This window comes from Condylura cristata, unplaced genomic scaffold (genome assembly GCF_000260355.1).
Source record: "Condylura cristata isolate star-nosed mole 26May11 unplaced genomic scaffold, ConCri1.0 scaffold00005, whole genome shotgun sequence".
NCBI classification, from domain to species: Eukaryota; Metazoa; Chordata; class Mammalia; order Eulipotyphla; family Talpidae; genus Condylura; species Condylura cristata.
The window spans coordinates 30,004,225-30,020,974 of record NW_004567106.1 but is presented as its reverse complement, the minus strand read 5'-3'; the positions used below and the strand labels follow the sequence as shown (position 1 = coordinate 30,020,974).

Sequence of the window (16,750 nt, the reverse complement as noted above, 5' to 3'; positions counted from 1 at the left end):
AACAAAGAGTTAGAGACTATTTTTCCCCAGTGATATGTTAAATTAGGAGTAGCAATATCTGACATCATTTGGATTTATTTCCAGGGCATTCAAGTCTCTCATGAATAGACTGTTGTGCTGGTGTACAGTGGTATAGACACCACACTGGCTAAGTAAGACAGCCACCCTAAGTTTATACAGGTTATGGAAATAAAGGTCTAGTGAATCTATCTTCAAGCTGTTTATTGAATAAAATAATCTCGTGTTCTGTCACAAAGATCTTTGACTTCTGACATATTTAGTACCACCACATACAATTAGCAAGATCATGTCTATATTTGTATGGCTTGGCAATTAATTCCACTAGATGGAATATCCACCTATATTCACTATTTTACTATTATCAGTTGTTAAACTACATTAAGGTTTGGACTCCTGCAGAAAACACAGACACCTCAGCAGACATAATTCCTTGCAGTACTTAATGGAATGCCCTTGATTCTAACCTGCTCCATTTCAAGACTCAGCTGTATTTTATAGACATTCCATGGATCTCCCCCATTATGATTTTTGGGATGAATGGGCAACAGGAATTCTTCTCTGAGAAACAGTGCTCCTCATCCAGTTCTTGTTTAGCTAGCCCAGTGCGATACTACAAAGGCAGACGATCCTGGCTTTAAATACCTACTGGGCTTGAAAAGAGGGATCTGTGTGTGTGGTTGTCTATGTGTACGCGCACACACAATTCTCATTTGTAAAGAGGTTTTTTGTTCAGAAAACAGTCCTTTACCTGCTTGTGTTTAGAAATCAAACATATGGTACAAACAGTACAAAGAAAGCTCTGTTACTTCCATATTCCCTACTCAGGTAATCCATCACTAGAGACAGTGGGTGTTCTCTCAAGAGAAACTGTACATTGTACCTAAAGGGAAAGGAAAGCAAATGGGAAGATTTGCAGAAATAATATCCAACATCTAAGTCTTGACAACTATATTTGCCAATGAATAGTGAAAAGGGCTTAGGGTCCAATCCCTTTATGAGCCAACACAGGTGAATTCCACTACTTCTTTAATGTCTTTTGCTATTAATAAGCTGTTAACAATGTCTGGTGATGCTGCCTGTTTGACTATGGAGCTAAGTGCCACAGAATGAAGTAAACAGATGGGAAGAAAAAGACACCTCCTTCCCTGTGAGAAGGCTAGAATATACCCCAAAAGCTGTATTGAAATGTGGAATCTGAAGTAAAAGAAATTCCTAGAAATTGAAAGGTCAATTTATTTACAGTATAGTCCTTTATAACTTAATATTGAATGCTTCATAAAGTATCAGGCAGAAGAGAAATAAGCTTTAGTAGAAGACTTTCTTTCCCAAAAGGCTTATTCAAAAATTCAGGACTTATCCAAAGACTATTAATTGCGTACCTACTCTGCACAGTTACTGTGGAAAGAGATCAAATGAGATAATGTGGGAGGAAGTGACTATCAGCTGCTCTTCAAACCCAAGACAAGGGAAAACATTCTGGTGATCACCCCTTCCTATACTATTTGAGGAAGTTGGAACACGAGACAAGGTCTTTACTGCAAAAAAAAAAAAAGATCAAACTCCCCATCTTTGCTTTTTCCTAAGACATAAACACATGCATTGAGTGCTACACATAAAGGTATAATAAAAATAACATCCTTCAGAAGCTGAGTCCAAAACCAGTAGGCTAGGATCAAGACACTGTGATGGTTGAATACTGCCAAGTCAGAGATGGGCCTAGCCTCTAGCATCAGGAATCAATGATTTCAGGACTACTTAGGAAGTCAAGTACCAACACACCCTAAAATAGAGGGCTCTACCACTGTAGCCCCTCCTAGAAACTCTGCAGACAGACGCTCGTCAGTAGAACATCAGGGCGAGCTGCCTGTAACCTCCACACCAGCACAACTGGTCTCCTCCTCCACTGCTCCTGCCACCCCGCCCCCATTCACCTTTCCCCGGATGCCTTTCCACTTGCCTAGAAACTGCTGTCTCTTCAGCATAATTCACTGCTTTCTCAGAAAAAGAACAGTAAAGACAAATCTAGAGAGACAGAAAGTAGCTAAGAGATTGCTTGAGGCTGGGGTTGGGCTGGGGAATGATGCTAATGCAAATGAAATTTCTCTTTGGTGTGCTGGAAATATTCTAAAACTGGATTGTGGGGGTAGCTGGACAATTCTGTAAAAATACTAAACATCACTGCATCGTAAGGACACTGAAAATGGATGAATATAATGACATGTAAAATGTACCCCAATAAAGCTGTTGATTCATGTATTGTGTGTAATGTTAAGCCATAGCATATTTTCCAAAAGGTAGAAGAAACAATTTTGCTGAAAACAGGAAACATAAGCATCATAAGCAAATGGATTACAAAAGTGTTCAGAATTCCTTCGACTTTAATTGCGGGAGTGAGATCAGGCAGCCACTGAGGATAAAAGGAAGTCCCTGGGAGCAATCACAATGTCGTTTGTTCCTAAAATGGATACGGTAAGAGCTATTTATTAGCCAAGTGGTCAAAAGTCACCAAAACTGTCTTCATTCCTCAACTGTCTCCTTTTTACCAGTCTCTTGTCCTTCAAAGAGAGGATATCTGGCTTCCACATCAGCCCATGTGATGCTGCCGTTGGCTAGATCTCGGACTAGGCTGGGCAGTTCAGAGACCTGGGGTAAGAGAAAAGAGAAGTCCAAGAATCAACCGACTAGGTTAGATTAGACAGGCAGAGAAATCAGCAAATCTTTCAGTTCTGGGTAATGACGGGATCCTTCTACAAACTGGTCCCCGCAGGATGTTTCATGTCACTCCCGCTGAAGCCTCAAAGTGACTCTACTCACTTCCCTCCCAGGTCTGGGTTCATGCTCTTCCTCTAGCCCAGCTGCCAGTCCCCTTCACCTTAAATGGCTCAATTCTCCAATAAAGCCTCTTCTACTTATTCTGACGTTCTGTTGTCACTTGAAATATTTTCATGGTGTACTGATTTATTACTTAGAAAGGGGTCAATAAGTAACATGAGTGAAGAGAGTGAGGGGGAACTGGCAAGCTGTAACACCCCAAGGGGCCAGTTGTTCTGTAGCCAGAACCCAACAGTGGCTGCTGCAGAGCCTGAGTTGTCAACCTTAAATACCTTGTCCAGAGGTCTTCTCAAAACTTCTGCCCCACATCTCTCCCTGTCAGCTCCCTAACCACCACCGCCCTCAGCTCCTGGCTCAGTGAGGCAGAATAAGCAGTTGTACAAGTTCCCGGGTGATGCAGACACTGCTGGGCCGGGGCCACACCCGGAGCACCACTGCCAGATGAGAATGGAGGTTAAGTACAGCTGGGTAGGCGTGGCCAGATCTGGTTCTGTATCAAAACCAGCAAGAAATCTATGACTTCTTAATTAGATTAACTTCTTGGGGAAAAAGGCAGTATTTACTTCTGTTGTCCCTACTACTCTCTGTGTCAAGCTACATAATTAACACTCTCAATATAAACTCATGCCAAGTTAGTACGTTACTCAGTGCTTGTCAATTCAAGTGGCCACTCTTTCTTCTCCCTCACCATCCTGCCTACTGCCCCTTCCTATCTCCATTACTCCCTTCCCATTAGGCAAAATTACTGAAACATTCACTGCTTTGAATGAATTAATTTGGAAAAGTTTACACATATTTATATAGAAGTATATAAAGACAAAAATGTCTAAGCTCCCCCAGAGACTGTCTCTAGAAACTATGGCAACAACCACTTGGGATCATCTTTCTCTTGCTCAAATAAACAAGCAACTATAAAAGCAAAAGAACGAGCCCAGAGTGATCCAAATGGCTATAAAATATTAGAGATGTGTTAGTGGGTATTTTCAGAATTAACAAAGGGGATTTGAGAATCTGTGCTGTCTGATACAAGCCTATGATTAAAATTAAAAAGAAAAAAGGAATGTTGCATAAATACATAAAAATCAATCCAGCTCAAATCAAGGAACCAATCAAATTTCTAAAGCTAAAGATGAAGAAGAGTAGGCCAGCCACCTCTGCTCTGATCTGTCTCATGGAGTCTCGGTCCCGCAGAGTTGCAGTGTGAGGGGTCTTGTTTACGGTATCGAAGTCAACGGTGATCCCAAAAGCCACACCGATCTCATCAGTCCGGGCGTAGCGTCTTCCAATAGATCCGGAGGAATCGTCTACTTTGAAAGAGACTCCATTCCTGGTTAGGGCTTCCGCTGCCCAAAATAAATTAAGGATATCAAAAACAAAATAATGGAGAATTCCAGTGTTATCTTTATGTGACCCTGTAAGTTCACAAAACTTAAAGACAGGAAGAAGATAACATTAAGCTACGGTTGCAAGAGAAAGAAAAATCCTGAAAGTGTAACCAGTCACTGGCTGGAGCCCAAGCCCTTCTCGTACCTACATCCAACTCAGCTGTAGGGGAACACATCTCGGCGAGGCCAGGAGGCTCGTCCTGACTTTACCATCCCTACTTGCATGACCCTAGGCAGCTCAGCAGACTCTTCCCATTTCCCAACACCAAAACATGTGGGTGTTGACTCATCGGATCCCTTTCAGGCTGTGGGTCCAGTGGATGCACATTCCCTAGGATTCCTAAACCCCACAAAGCATGCCCCTGATGAAGTTAACAGAAGATGCAAGGACCACTTAACTCTGACGCAGGTGCTACCTTAACTCCTGGAAATGCCAGGAGGAAACATCCGGAGCAAGTAAAACCCTCTCTTAGACATAAGAACAGAGGCTAAAGCAACTTCGATTTATTCTTTAGTTACTAAGTAATTTCACTGAAAAAAAAAAAAACAATACATTTCCTAAAATTCAGTCTACTTGATGGTGTTCCCATGGAGATTACACAATTGGATTTACTTACATAATTCCTTGACAAATGGCACGAACTCCTGATTTTGGCTCAGTGGAAGGACAGAGCATTTGAATGGAGCTACTACTGCCGGGAAACTGAAGAACTAGATAATTTAAAAAGATAGAAGTCCAAAAGTCAGTTTATGAAGATCTAAATGTTCATGTTCACAGTTCACTATCAAAATACCACAAAACATGATATGAAAAGTAAAGTGGAAAAAGAGTAAAAGTAGGATAACCAGTAGAAGAATCAGTAAGAGCCTGTTTTCAGCTCCAAACACAGATCACCTGAGTGAATGAACTCTCTCTCTAGGTCTTAAGTTTCTCTATCTAAAGAGTATTCTCTTCCATGTGTTCTGCTTACTTACAAATAGCTCAAGTAGTGTAAAAACACCTGAAAATAACCATATAAAATGGCAATATCCTGGTACCACATAAAAACCTTCTTACATTGAAGACCCCCAAAAGAACCTTCCCCACTACATCATCAAATAATATATGGAAGTCCCAAAATACAGGATCCTATTCTAATCTTTAAGACTTGGCATAGCAAAAGGATCTGTGAACTTCAGTGACCAGGTAAACAGAAACCTTTCAATTAGCTGATATAAGCAATAGCACAAAACAAAATACCTGAAAACAGCTTTTGAAACAGTTTCCAGAGCTACTGAGAAATAAAGGAGGACAAATACACAGTCTGTGGAATGCAAACTATCCTACCATTTGGGCTTGAAAAAGAGAGCTGAAGGGAGTTCTTAAGTAATACTGTTACAAAAAATCCACTTTCAGGATAGAAAATGCAATTCAGAATGAAGAGGACTTCCTCAAAAATGGTAACACAGGTTCAAGTTGAACTCCTCAGTCTTAATTAACGTAATTAAGTGCCAGAGCAACAGAGAATACCCCACTGGTAAGTAAACCCCAGATTCCATCAGTTTGGCTGCCAGAGGGGTAGAGCATTCAGAGATCTCCTCCCTGCTTCTACCTTGTGATAATCCCATATATATGAGAAAGAAGCAAGGGCCTGCCTTTATAGCAAAATAATCTTTTTTTACCTCACCAGTAATGTTTTCCTATAAAATTTAGAGGAAAACAAGCTATGGGACTATGTGCTATTAATTTAGAAACATTTTTGGTTTTCAACAGACTAATCAAATTTCTCTTTGACAGGAATCTCTATATAACTCATAAACACCATTACTACCTTATTTTTTCTTAGTCCTTACAAAATTTTTCTATTAAAACTCTAGTCCCACCAAATTGCTAGATTCAAAGTAATAGCCAATAGATTACTTTAAAAACTTCTTTTATAGGAAAAACAAGCAGGAAAAGCTTGATACACCTAAAAAGAACACATTCAGAAATACATGGCATCTTTTCTGAGGCCCAGGTCCTTATTCCTGTTGAGTGAAGAGTTACTTAAATCTCAGAACACAAAGATGCAACTTCAGGGCAGAGATGACAATAGTAACTTTATCACACACTTATTACCAATAGTATGTCAGAGTTCTAAAAACCTTGGAAGAAAGAGTTAATTCACCCATTCTTCAAACTTAACATCTCAAGAAGTATTACAATGCTGATGCCCAGCACCAGGAACTGACTAAGCTGTCAATGGGGGTATAGATGGAATTGTTTCGATTATTTTGCTATCTAGGAACCTCTCCTTTCTAGTCATTCTCAGGATTAATTTTCCTGGAAATATGTGCCTAGATATTAACTGAGTATAATTTTTGCAGGCAGAGCCAAACTGAAAAAGGCAAAAAGACAGACTAAGAGTATAAAGTATAAGGCATGGAACAGTGATTCAGAAGCATCAGAGTCAAAAGAAAACTTGAGGAAGTTGATGGAAGACTTCTACCTTCCAATAGTCATGAACAGAGGAAAAGCTAATGCCCAATTAATGATCAATCGTATCAGAATCACCTACAGTTCTTATAAGAAACACAGATCTGGCCCTCCCTGGTGGCGCAGCAGGTTAAAGCACAGCACTAAGAAGCTAAAGCCACTTCCGCATGAGTTCGATTCCCGCCTTCCCCCGGAGGTGACCACATGGCGTGGCAGATCTCTCCTGACCCGCCCGCTGCTCCCCTCAGCAGTGTACTTCGTCGATTTGCCTGTTCTGCTCCCCACTCTGTCTCTGGTGAAGCCTCTTGCCGCCCCTTCACCTCTGGCCTGTACCCAGTTCTGTATGCAGAAATAAATAAAATAAATCTTAAAAAAAAAAAAAAAAAGAAACACAGACCTTGCATCTTACACCTAGTAAATAAGTACCTCTGGAACAGAACCTCTGGAATGTAAATCTTATCCCAAAAGTACTGCAGACTATTTTACACACTTTGAGAAGGTTCCTTGTGATGTTTTACCAGTGTAAAGACACAGTTTTTAGGTTTGGTCAAATTCCAGGAGCCATCTCCTCCTTCCCAATTTTCTGCAAACATGACTATATCTAGGGAATATTATTCTTTCTATTGAGGCAATATAGAGTTGCCTCAAAGTAATACACTCTGTCTCATTAGTTTCTAGGGAAACTAAAATAAGTATATCTAGAATGACCTATAATCCTGAGACAAGTGTTTTACTTTGTAAACAATTACACAAAGGTGAGTGTTAACCTCACTAGCACACTGTAGTAAATTATTAATTGATGCTCCCAAAGACATTATTGCACTGCAGTAACTTCTATTCTATGAAATTGTTAAGAGGATAAGCATCTGGTACAGGACAACTTACAGTTCTCTGTTCATCTCCCTCGCGTACATGGAATGTATGTTCAAATACTGTATACATGATCCTGCCCAGGCCAAAGGAGGGCTCAATTACATTTGGAACAACTTCTTCCACTGAAAGAGAGACAGAAGTTCAGTTACATTCTCTCAATTTCCAATGAGGCAAATTTTAGATCCTAACAATTCATCAGCCTCTAAAAATATCTCCACTTCAGATGGACTTTGAACCATCCTGTACATCAGGGAAAGAGGTCAGAGATACCCGAAAACTATCTGCTAGTAGGGCTGAGCCATTTTAAAGAGGAAATTGGGATGATAAAAAATCCACCAATTTAATTCTTTGTTTCTATAGTATAAAAATGAAACAAGGAACAAAGGTTTGTCTTCCCTCGTTAGTAAGCTACAAGCAACAGCAGCTAGACTCCAAAGACATCTGTGTTGCCTATCCAGAAAGGAAGAAAACTATAGACCTTTAATAAAACTGCTAGAATTAAAAACTGCCACCATGGCTCGCAAAATTAACAAACACAATTCCTTCATGCAACAACTATCACATGGATTGTTTGTTTTACTTTTTCTCTTGCTATCTTGTTGAGACACTTTAAAAATAGACTCAAATTATTGCAGGTGGATGTGTTTCTAACATTTTGGATCAGGGGGTCTTTAGAGGAAAGTCTGCCCAGGATCAGCCTTCCCACGAGTGAGGCTGTAATACACATAGGACATGGATTCATTAAGTATTCCAGAAGGCAGTCTATGGTATCAGATCCTAACTATGTAGATTTTTCGCTTCAAGGGAAATAAAATAACTAAAACCCAAAATTCACATATGAGAAAAAGAGGCTATTTCTTTTGTCTGCTTATGTTTTAGCAAAAATAGGTAATATCATCTTTTCTAAAAAGAGTATTTTAGAAACATGATTATAAGGTAAAATCTGCCCACCCTTCCATAGCATTCAAGCAATGATGAAATGTAACTCTGAGCCACGTACTAGGGTGGGCTGAAAAGCTTCAAAGTATGAAGAAGGGCCCGGTGCTATTGCTATCAATGTCCAGAATGCTTTCACTGTCCACTGAAGCATGGCTAAAATAAGGCCAAAAACATATAGAAAAGTAGATCTGCCATCTCTACTCGCAGGAACTTCTCAAACACTAGTCTGTTTCTATCAATTGCAATTCAGTCATAATTAATCATAAGCACCCATCATAAAAGCTCCAAATTACTCATTTCCCAATTCGTAAATCTACTCTACAAGTAAGCATCTCTTTGTTTTTTATAAAAACAGAAAACAAAAACAATAAAAGTCACAATCTAAATGTCTTAAACTATTTTGGAGGGAAAAGGGAGAGGTGAGTTTCTTATTTTCTTTAAGAAAAAAATGGACTCCCCCTTGTGTAAACAATGATGCTTTTAATCAAAGAAATAATTTTCATTATTTTTTAGGTCTCAGGAAATATAAAGGTGTCCTTATATATTAATATCAAGAATGAGTACAATTACATTTTTTTTAAAAGTAAAAGGCAAAAGATTTATACATTCTGAAAAGGAAAGAAAAAAAAAATGAAGACCCAAGATAATGCCTGAAACATATTCATCAATTTCAGAATGCAGTATTAGGAATTTACTTTTTCCTCTTCCATTTCTGTAAAATAGTTATATTATAAAACTTAAAAAAAAAAAGTAATCACTTTAAGAAGTAGTAATTATACTGTATACACTGCTGGTTTCTTAAATTATTTTTTACAATTTACCATATAGTGTTTTCTGGAATCGCTTCACACTGACCATGTTTTTTGTTAACTGAAATGTTTTCCCTTCAGTTTCAATAGTGAATTCCCTACAAAGAAACAGAACATATTATATATTAGCTAAAACATGCATTTTTATACTTCATTTCAAGGAGTTTACAGGTTGCTAAACTGTCTTTCATTTTTAATTATAATACAATTTGGTCAACTGCAAATAACCAAAGTCAAATTATTTTATAAGGAATAACCAATTATTTTTTTAAGATTTTTTTTTTTTAACTTATACATACATGAACTGCGGTGTAGGCTGGAGATGTGGAGCGTGGGGGGTTGTGTGTGAGAGGATTCACCAGACACAGACTGGGGAGCAGAACATGAAATACACTGCTAAGGGAAGAGGTAGGTAAGAAGGAGAGATCTGCTGTGCCATGTGGGTCAACTCCTTGGCCAGGGATCTAACTCATGCTACAGTGACTAGTGACAGCTTGAGAGTGCAGAGACTTTAACTCCTGCACCACCAGAAGGCCCACAAATCATTATTTTAAAAACGGTACCAAACTCTTCTGGGGGGCATGCAAAAATGTCATTACTTTTATTAAATTTCACAAGTAACTTAATGCCTAATTTCTTTGGTTTTGAGACCAAGAAAAACCAAAAACAATGTTTTAAATAATAATAAATTTTCCAGAAACAGGACTGTGTAAAGATGATTACTTTGTCACCTTAGAGAATGTATTTACAACTCCTACAGTATTTCCAAAATAAACTGACACATTGATGAAGATCAGCTTAAAGGAAGTTTAATGACTGGCTGATATGCCAAAATAAAATATTCCATTCCCCAAAAAGCAATGGCTACAATATCTTTATATTCTGACATATGCCTATTTTATTGCAGGTTTTAATAGTTCACCTATATAAAGCGTTTCATTAATACCTGTATTTCAGCTTTTGAGGCATTTTCTCATATAATGAAGATCATGTTAATTTCCCTGAGCTCATAAAGCAGCTCAGTGTTGGGCAAAGAGAGCCCTCATGTGGTTGTCTTTGAAGCAGCTGTAGCAGGCACTTTCACACTGTGTTTCGCTAGTGTCTAAAGTGACGATCTCATGCATCCTAAGAATGTTTCCATTATTTCCTGTTTTTTTTATTGTCTGAAGTTTTTCTGTGTGCATTAAAGATTACATTATTCATTTAAACAGTATTATACATTCTTTCCGTGAGCACAGCCTAAGTATAGACCAATTATTTTAAAAAAGCTGAAATGAGCAAGAATAGTTACTGAGAATAATCAAGGAAAATGGTGTGTGTGGTTAATGATATCACTAGATTGGTTACATTTAAATGGAATATTCCATTTTAGCAAAAATAGGTGATATTGTTCTGGGAAAACAGAAACATATAAAATTTTTATACCAAAATATACAGTTGTATCTTCATTTGATAAAAGCTCATCTTATGATATACCTGCAACCATCATCACACCAAATTGCCCTTGAATCCCTTTTCTTCTCAATCCTCTCCACTCCCAGTCAACCACTTTCCATCACTATACATGGATGCATTTCCTGCAGTTTCACATATAATCGTACATAACCTCTTGTCTAAGACTTCTGTTTAGTCTGATGTCTATGACACACTGGCAAACTTCTTCTACAAAGGTTAGATATGGAAAATTTCAGTCTTCGCAGGCCATATAGAGTCCTTCATATGGTTCTTTCAAACTACCCTTTGAAAAAAATGCAAGACTCAGACTTAGGTAAAAGGCTGTGCAAAACACAGTATGAAAGATGTCTCAGATGCACTTTAAAAATGTGTGTTCTAGGCCCTCTCTGGTGGCGCAGCAGGTTAAAGCACAGCACAAAGAGCTTAAGCCACTTCTGCATGAGTTCGATCCCCGCCTGCCCTAAGGAGATCCACATGGCAGGGCAGCCCTCTCCTGACCAGCCCACTGCTCCCCTCAGCAGTGTACTTCGTCAATCTGCCTGTTCTGCTCCCCACTCTGTGTCTGGTGAATCCTCTCACCCTCTGCATCTCTGGCCTGTACCCCAGTTCTGTACGAATAATCTTTTTTTTTTTTTAAATGTGTTCTAGCTATTAGGTATTTATAAATGGAAATGAAGTTGATGAATAGTGTTTATGCCTTCAAATTCCTATTGACTTTTTTGTGTACTGCCTCTCCAATTACTGTGACAGGGGCATAGAAATCAACTATAATTGTAGATTTCTCTAATTTTCTTTTCAGTTCTGTCAAGCTTGCTTTATATGCAATTCTGTTTTTAGCTGCATACACAATTTGGAGTGATATGCCTTCCTAATGAAATGATTCTTTTATCATTATGAAATGCAATTTAGTCCTTGGTAATTTCCCTTATTCTAAAGTTTACTTTCCCTGGTATTAAACACAGTCACTGCAACTTTTTGATCAATGTATGTATGGGAAATTTTATTTTCTTTCATTTTTAAGCCCATTTCTGTTACTAGTGGTATTCCCATAAATAGCATTTAATTGGAGCTTTATTTTTTTAAGTGAATAGATATTAATTCAAGTATTCAGATCATTATACTTAATGTAACTGTCGACATTATCAAGTTTAAACCTATGACCTCACTTATTTTTCTATTGCTTCCATCAGTTCTTTGTTCATTTTTCCTCTCTGTCTTCTGAGGTAATATTCTCTTTTATCTCCGTTATTGATTTATTAGTTATAGCTCTTTGTGTCTTCCACGTAATTGCTTTAGTGCTTGTTACATTTTTTTAAATTAATCACAGCCTACAGTCAAATATTATTGCACTTCACATATATTGTTTTTACCTTATAACACAGTATACCTCTACTTATTTACTGTCATCCTTTGAATTACTGACAATATACATTTTTATAATACATTAATATTTTTTGCTATAAGCAGCCCATTATCTTTAAAAGAATTAAAAGGTCAATATATTCATCTACTTATTTATAAACTTTAGAGCTCTTAATTTTTGGTGTAGAGCTAAATTTCCATACACCCATCTGAAGAACATACTTTAACATTTCTTTTAATATCGGTCTACTGGCAATGTATTTCCTTGAATTTTCGTTTGAAAATTCATTTTGGAGATATTTCTTGATATATCTCAATTTGGAGACATTTCTTCTGGATCTCTGTCTGTGCTTTAAGGGATTTCATTCCACAGCATTGTGGTTTGTACAGCTCTTGACAAGAATTCGAATCATTCTTATTATTTTCCCTGTTTTATGTAATGAGTCTTTCCCCCCCGGCCCCTTCAAAGATATTTCTGTTAATTATGGGTTTCCAGCAATTTTATTCAGATGTGCTTTGTGTTTATTCTGCTTATTATGCTTACCTTCTCAAATCAGTAAATTTATAGTTTGCATCAAATTTGTAAAAGTTTCAATTATTGTATGTGCCTTCATATATACTAGGTTGCTTTACACTCTCCCATAGGCCACCTTTTATTTTCTATTTCTCTTTTTTCTATGCTTCATCTGAAATAATTTCTGTTGCTATCTTTAACCTCAATGACCTTCCTTCTTCAATGTTTAACCTACTAGTAATCCCATCCAGAGATGTTTTCATTTCAGATATTGCCTCCAGATGTTGCCTAAGGCTTTTTACTGATACATCTAACATTCCACTCTTTTCTGCTCCATTGTGAGATGTAACCACATTTCTCACTTCATATGTACATGATTTCCTTTATATTCTTGAGCATCTGCAACATATTTAGCTTGTTCCAACACCCTATGTATTTATTCCATCATGTTTGTCTTTTTTGAATGCTAATTTTGACTTATTTTTCTCATTACAGATCACATGGTCCTACTTTTCATACAACTAGTTATTTTTCAGTTTTGGGGTTTTTTTAATTGTTTCCCAGACATCATAAAGTTTACATTACTTAGTACTGATTTTGTCTTATTCTTTTTAAAAGACTTTCCTCTGTATTTATGCTTAAAACAATTAGGGTGCTCATTTCAAAGCTCAAAAAATAACTCTTGAAAGATAGGTATGTCCGCTAATCCTACTTCAGTCATTATCATGGACAAGTCTCTTCTCTAAGAAAATTATTAGAGAAAACATTAATCTTTGAACCCATTTCAAATCTATTTCTAGGTTGTAATGTGAAAATCTCAGCAAACAACCATCTTTAAATGTAGCTAAGAGAAGTACTTACCTGCCAAAAAATTCCTAAAGACATTAAAGTCACTCTAACTTGCAGAAGCTGACATATCCCATCTAAAAATACAAGAACCCATCTAAAAATACACATCTTTTTATCTTACCCTTTTTCATTCAGTAGTTTCTCCATTTCTGTAATATAACACTCATCACAAATAGCAAGGTATTCCATCACCAGCTTTGCATCCTTCTTATATGCCTTACCAATTCCTCCCTTATTGGGTTCAAACTGAACAACATTGACTGTTTTGTATGAAGGAGTTAAGGAATCCAAAATTGAAAACTGCATTAATATGTCAGAAAATGATCTTAAAAATGATCAGTCATTAAAAAAAAAAAAAGGATCAGTCATCAACTTAAAAACAGCTACTAGTTCTCTGTTCTACTGTTACCCTAGACTCTGTTTATGCTGATTTTAAGTGCAAGATGGAAGAACTGTCCACAAAATTACGATAAATCTCACTCAAAATAAATAAACACCAGCAACAGAGATTCTTTTCCAAAGTGAGATAAAATATTATCTAAGCAGCAATGTAACCCAACCTACCATATAATCTCTGACAATTTACTCATACCCCAACAGCAGGATCTAGGCCCTGCTGCTGGCCAGCCCTGTCAGCTCACCTCACTGCCAGCAAAGTAAGAAAATTTCTGTTTTCTGACTTAAAAATCAAGTGAGCAAAACTATTATTCTATCTACCATAAAATGACATTCATCTTTTAATTGAGAAAGTGTTCAACAAATATGTACTTTTTATTTAAAGAGCATGTAAATACATACTAGTATGGAGAAATGCACTTAGGAAATGGCTAAAAAAAAAAACCCAAAAAGACAAAAACAAAAAAACCTGCTCAACAGATAATCATTCAAAACATTTTTCTTAGTGTAATTATTTCAAGGACCAAATACTGAGCAAGTACTATTAGATTACAAGTAAAGAGAATATAAAAGGACCAATGAACTAGGCAAAATAATACATTTTAACAAATGTTACCACAATATTCAAAACACTGCAATTTATCCATAGAACAGCTGTTTATACTTTAGTTCCAGTTTGGAGAGCGACCAAAAAGGATATAGGTTCTTTCAGAGGTTTCTCAGCTACAAGTGGAACTTTGGTGGCTCGTGCATGACAAGAGAGGTCATAACAGGAACGATCAGCACATCCAACAATTTCAATCCAGCCCTAAGAAGACATAAGAAAACATCTACTACTTACATTGGATCCATTCACAAATGCACTCAGACAATAACCCGTTCACAGACTCGAGGATTTCCTCTCAAATTTTATAAATGTTTGTGGGAAAAAATGTACTTTACTACATCAAGAAGCTAACAATATTATAATATATAATTCACACATGGTCACAAAGTAGTTTTGTTTTTTTGGCAGATTTATTTTGCTGTAATGTTAACTATGTGTGTTAACTAATATGGTTTAGGGCTTAATTATGGAAATATAATGTGAACCTAGACAAAATTGGTAAACACTTCAAAATGGTGAACAGGATTCAAAATGATTCCAGCAAAATAACTAGTCTGTGGATGAAGCGTCTACTGCTCTCACAACTTGGCATTAGCTGCGGTTGGCCATGAAAATGAGCATTTGTGCACAATTTAGTTTTCCAACAAAAGAACACTTAATAGAGAGCACAAAATCTTTAGGTTACAAAATAAAAATAACAACACTGCTATGACTATGGGGCTAGTTTCTTTTTAATATCCAAGACACTTCTCAAAAGCAAAATTTGTTCTTCTCAAAGACATTTTAAAATCTGCTTTTTGAAAGAGAACAAAGAAGGTAAAAGAATTAGTGGATACCCAGTGAGTCCTTCTCATGAATATTTGTTTTTTTGTTCTGATCCAAAGAACTTAGGAAAATTCAACTATCACAGTTTTTTTTTTTTACAGCTTTTTAAAGAGGGTAAATATAACCTTACAAATTCAGTAACTCCAACATGTACAACAAAGGAATTAAAACAAAAGAACAAGTTCTTAAAAAAATATAACTTGATTAACTGCCATTCACTGAGAATGTCAGCTAGTGTATTTATGTTCTTAAACATAATGGTGGTTAACTTGATGGTTATTATTTATTAAAGATCTCAACTAACATTTAGGTACTAAGAATTTAAGTCACAAAAACATGCCTGAAAATGATACACAACTTTTGGGTAGCAGTTACATCTCAGCATGGAGAGGAATAGTGGGAATATCAGCTGTATCAGTAATTTTATTTTAGTTAAAAAATATGAGGCACACAGAAAAAAAGCATCAAAGCCTTTAAAGGAGTTTTCTTTTCTCCTTAATAAGTCTGTCACTTTGGAGCTTATGATACTGTTTAGTTTTGTCTTCCAGTGACCTTGCATAAAACACATCAAAATCTCAATGGAGCCCCATATTTTCTGATCCCCAAATCTTTGGGTTAGGCCATAGCTCACAGTAATACTCAGGTGAAGGAACACAGCACAATGGTTAAGAGCATGGGCTTGGGGATCTTGCAGCCCAGATCCATATTCGAGCCCTACCACTAGCACACTCACTAGTGAGATTCAAGCAAATTAACTTTTCAGAATTCTAGTTCTCTCAGAAATAGTATCTATGAATAGGATTATTATGAGGATTACAGAAAAAAATACATATGAGGCATGTAGAAAGAAATCTTGTCCTTAACAATTAAAATGTTAAATGAACAAATAAGTGAAAAGCAATTTGCCCCACATTTAGAATTTAAATTGAGACAGCAAAATTCTTTGCATGATTAACCTGAAATTAAGATCAGAGCAAATTAAGCAAGGAAAATGGTGAGAAACAAAGTGAAAAGAAACCATCTTTTTTCACACCAATGGAAAATATTTTAGTATTTCAATTTGAAAATAAAAACAAATTCCAGAAAAACCGAAGGGTAAAGAAATCAATACCCATTATATCCAAAAATAATTACCACCATTGTGGCATATATTAAGCATGGCTGTAAGAAAAATTAACAAGAAAAACTAAACAGATTGCACTAATTCTTTCCTACTTCACACAGGAAAAAAAAATATTAAAGACAACATCAGGAACAGCAACTGTAGACTCAGACTATGTACATACATCATCATGCATGTATCTGCAATACATAAAAAATCATTCAGAACAAGTACTAACAAACCAAGTCAAGAGATGCTACTGCATTTTTTTTAAAGATTTATTTATTTATGCATACAAAACCGGGGTATAGGCCAGACGCTCAAAG

At 36.6% G+C, this 16,750-nt stretch overlaps 1 protein-coding gene across 1 annotated transcript in view; it reads right to left on the bottom strand.

Moving 5' to 3' along the window:
* Nucleotides 1-1,236: 1,236 nt before the first annotated feature.
* GARS (glycyl-tRNA synthetase) overlaps nt 1,237-16,750 on the bottom strand; it is a 38,877-nt gene continuing 23,363 nt past the window's right edge. The window contains exons 11-17 of the mRNA XM_004676821.2: nt 14,591-14,698; nt 13,616-13,761; nt 9,327-9,412; nt 7,579-7,688; nt 4,856-4,949; nt 4,006-4,196; nt 1,237-2,664 (exon numbers count right to left, since the gene is read on the bottom strand). Of these exons, the coding sequence (XP_004676878.1) occupies nt 2,539-2,664; nt 4,006-4,196; nt 4,856-4,949; nt 7,579-7,688; nt 9,327-9,412; nt 13,616-13,761; nt 14,591-14,698 (861 nt within the window). The 3' untranslated portion in view covers nt 1,237-2,538. The remainder of the gene's footprint in view (nt 2,665-4,005; nt 4,197-4,855; nt 4,950-7,578; nt 7,689-9,326; nt 9,413-13,615; nt 13,762-14,590; nt 14,699-16,750) is intronic.